The sequence below is a fragment of the Centrocercus urophasianus genome, unplaced genomic scaffold, assembly GCF_019232065.1.
Source record: "Centrocercus urophasianus isolate 14NV4802_14NV808 unplaced genomic scaffold, USGS_Curo_1.0 seq_628, whole genome shotgun sequence".
NCBI lineage: Eukaryota > Metazoa > Chordata > Aves > Galliformes > Phasianidae > Centrocercus > Centrocercus urophasianus.
This window is the reverse complement of record NW_024885231.1, coordinates 3,659-5,456: the sequence shown is the minus strand read 5'-3', so window position 1 is coordinate 5,456 and position 1,798 is coordinate 3,659. Positions and strand designations below refer to the sequence as shown.

General features: G+C 60.3%; 1 protein-coding gene across 1 annotated transcript in view; it reads right to left on the bottom strand.

Annotated features, from left to right (window-relative positions):
• Positions 1-1,056, bottom strand: part of P4HA3 (prolyl 4-hydroxylase subunit alpha 3) — a 6,428-nt gene extending 5,372 nt beyond the window's left edge. The window contains exons 1-2 of the mRNA XM_042836710.1: positions 680-1,056; positions 96-238 (exon numbers count right to left, since the gene is read on the bottom strand). Coding sequence (XP_042692644.1) covers positions 96-238; positions 680-1,047 — 511 coding nt within the window. The 5' untranslated portion in view covers positions 1,048-1,056. The remainder of the gene's footprint in view (positions 1-95; positions 239-679) is intronic.
• Between the last annotated feature and the right edge of the window lie 742 nt (positions 1,057-1,798).

The following is a 1,798-nucleotide window of genomic DNA, read 5'->3' as shown; positions in this document are numbered from 1 at the left end:
CCCCTCCATCCCCATCCTTCTCGTTGCCCCTCCATCCCATCCTTCTCGTCCCCTCCATCCCATTGTTCTGCTGTCCCAACACATCCCCGCTGTACCACGGCTGTTTTCAGTGGCCTCGCTGCTGTAGACGACGCTGGGCCAGTCGGAGCTCAGGCGCTTGATGAGGCTGAAGGCCGACAAAGGGTTGTCCACCGAGGCGCCGGGGTCCTGGTGCAGTGCCCGCACCTTCTCATAGAACCTACATGGGGTGGCAGCACGGGTGAGGAGGTGACTGCCCAGGGAGAGGGGCTGCGAGCAACCCAACGTGCCCAAATTATAACGGGGGCAGATCTGCTGGAGCCAAAGTGTCACCCGACAACCTGCGGTGGTGGCGCCACCTCTGCATCAGACCCACATCCCCCAACCACCAAACCCCAAATTCCCATCCTAAGCATTCCTAAGTTCCATCCTAAGAATAGCTTAAGTTGGAAGGGATCTTATGGATCAGTTCCAACCCCATCTTGATTCGCTGCCATGGAGCCCCCAGCCCCACGTTCCCATTCCCATCCCACCCCCCCCAGTACCACCCATGGCTGCTCCTTTTCCTCTTGAAACCCCCATTTCCAGCAGCCCATTCCCGACCCGGAGCTGGGCTGACGTGGCTGCGGGGCGTCCCCTGTTGGGCTCGGGGGTTCCTTACCTGCTCAGGCGGCGGAGCCGGGCGCTCTCCTCGCGGAGATACGCACGGAGCCTCCGCAGCAGCCGCCCCTCATTGCCCCGCGCCTGACGGACGCTGCGCAGAGCTGAGAAAGTGTCGGTGTGGGCAGGGGGCAGCCAGGCCAGCAGGGCCCCCAGCCCCAGCACCCCCACGGCTCGCATCCCCCTCCCGGAGGCCGCAATGGTAGGGAGGGATGGAGGGAGGGAGAAAGAAAGGAAGGGAGCGGAAGGATGGGATGGGGATGAGGGGGGTTGCAGGGTGGTGGTGGTGATGGTGGTGGGGATTTGGCGGCCCCTCCTGGCTGTCCCCGTGCTGCAGTGAGCTGTGCTGTCACCTCCTCTTCGTCCCATCCCTCTCTGTCCCCCTCCCATCCTGTCCCCATCCTCCTTGTTCCCATCAATCCCATCCCATCCTCATCCTCCCTGTCCCCATCCCAGCCATCCTCACACTGTCCTGCAACATTTCCATCCCTGTCCCTGTCCTGCCTGTCTCCATCCTCCCGTTCCCCTCCTGCAAGCCCTTGTTCTGTCCTGCAATAACCCTTCCTCGTTCCCATCTCATTTTACTCCCACCCTGTCTCCAACCCCTCCTGATGGTCCCCATCCCATCCCGCTCCCATCCTGGCTGTCCTCCTCCTGGCTGTTCCCATTCTGTCCTCTAAGCATCCCATTCTGCTCCCTGTCCCAAATCTGTCCCTTCCCCTTCTGACAGTCCCCATCCCATCCTGTCTCCATTCTGCAGCTCCCTGTCATCCCTACACCCATCCTGGCTGTCTCCATCCTCCTGTCCCCACTCCTGGAAGTCCCCACTCCATCCTGTCCTCATCCCAACCTGCCCCCTTTCCATCCTTTTCCCATCCTGCCCATTCTCATTCTGTCCTATAATCATGCCATTCTGTCCCTATCCCTTCTTGTCCCCATCCTGGTTCTTCCAGTCCTGTGCATTTCCATCCCATCATCCACATCATCTGTCCTGTTCCCATCCAATCTTCTCCCCAGCCTGTTCTGTTCCCATCTCACCCTGTCCCACCCTGTCTCCCTCCTATCTATCCCCATTCTTTCCTCTAATAATCCTACCCTGTCCCCATCCCATTCTGCCCCC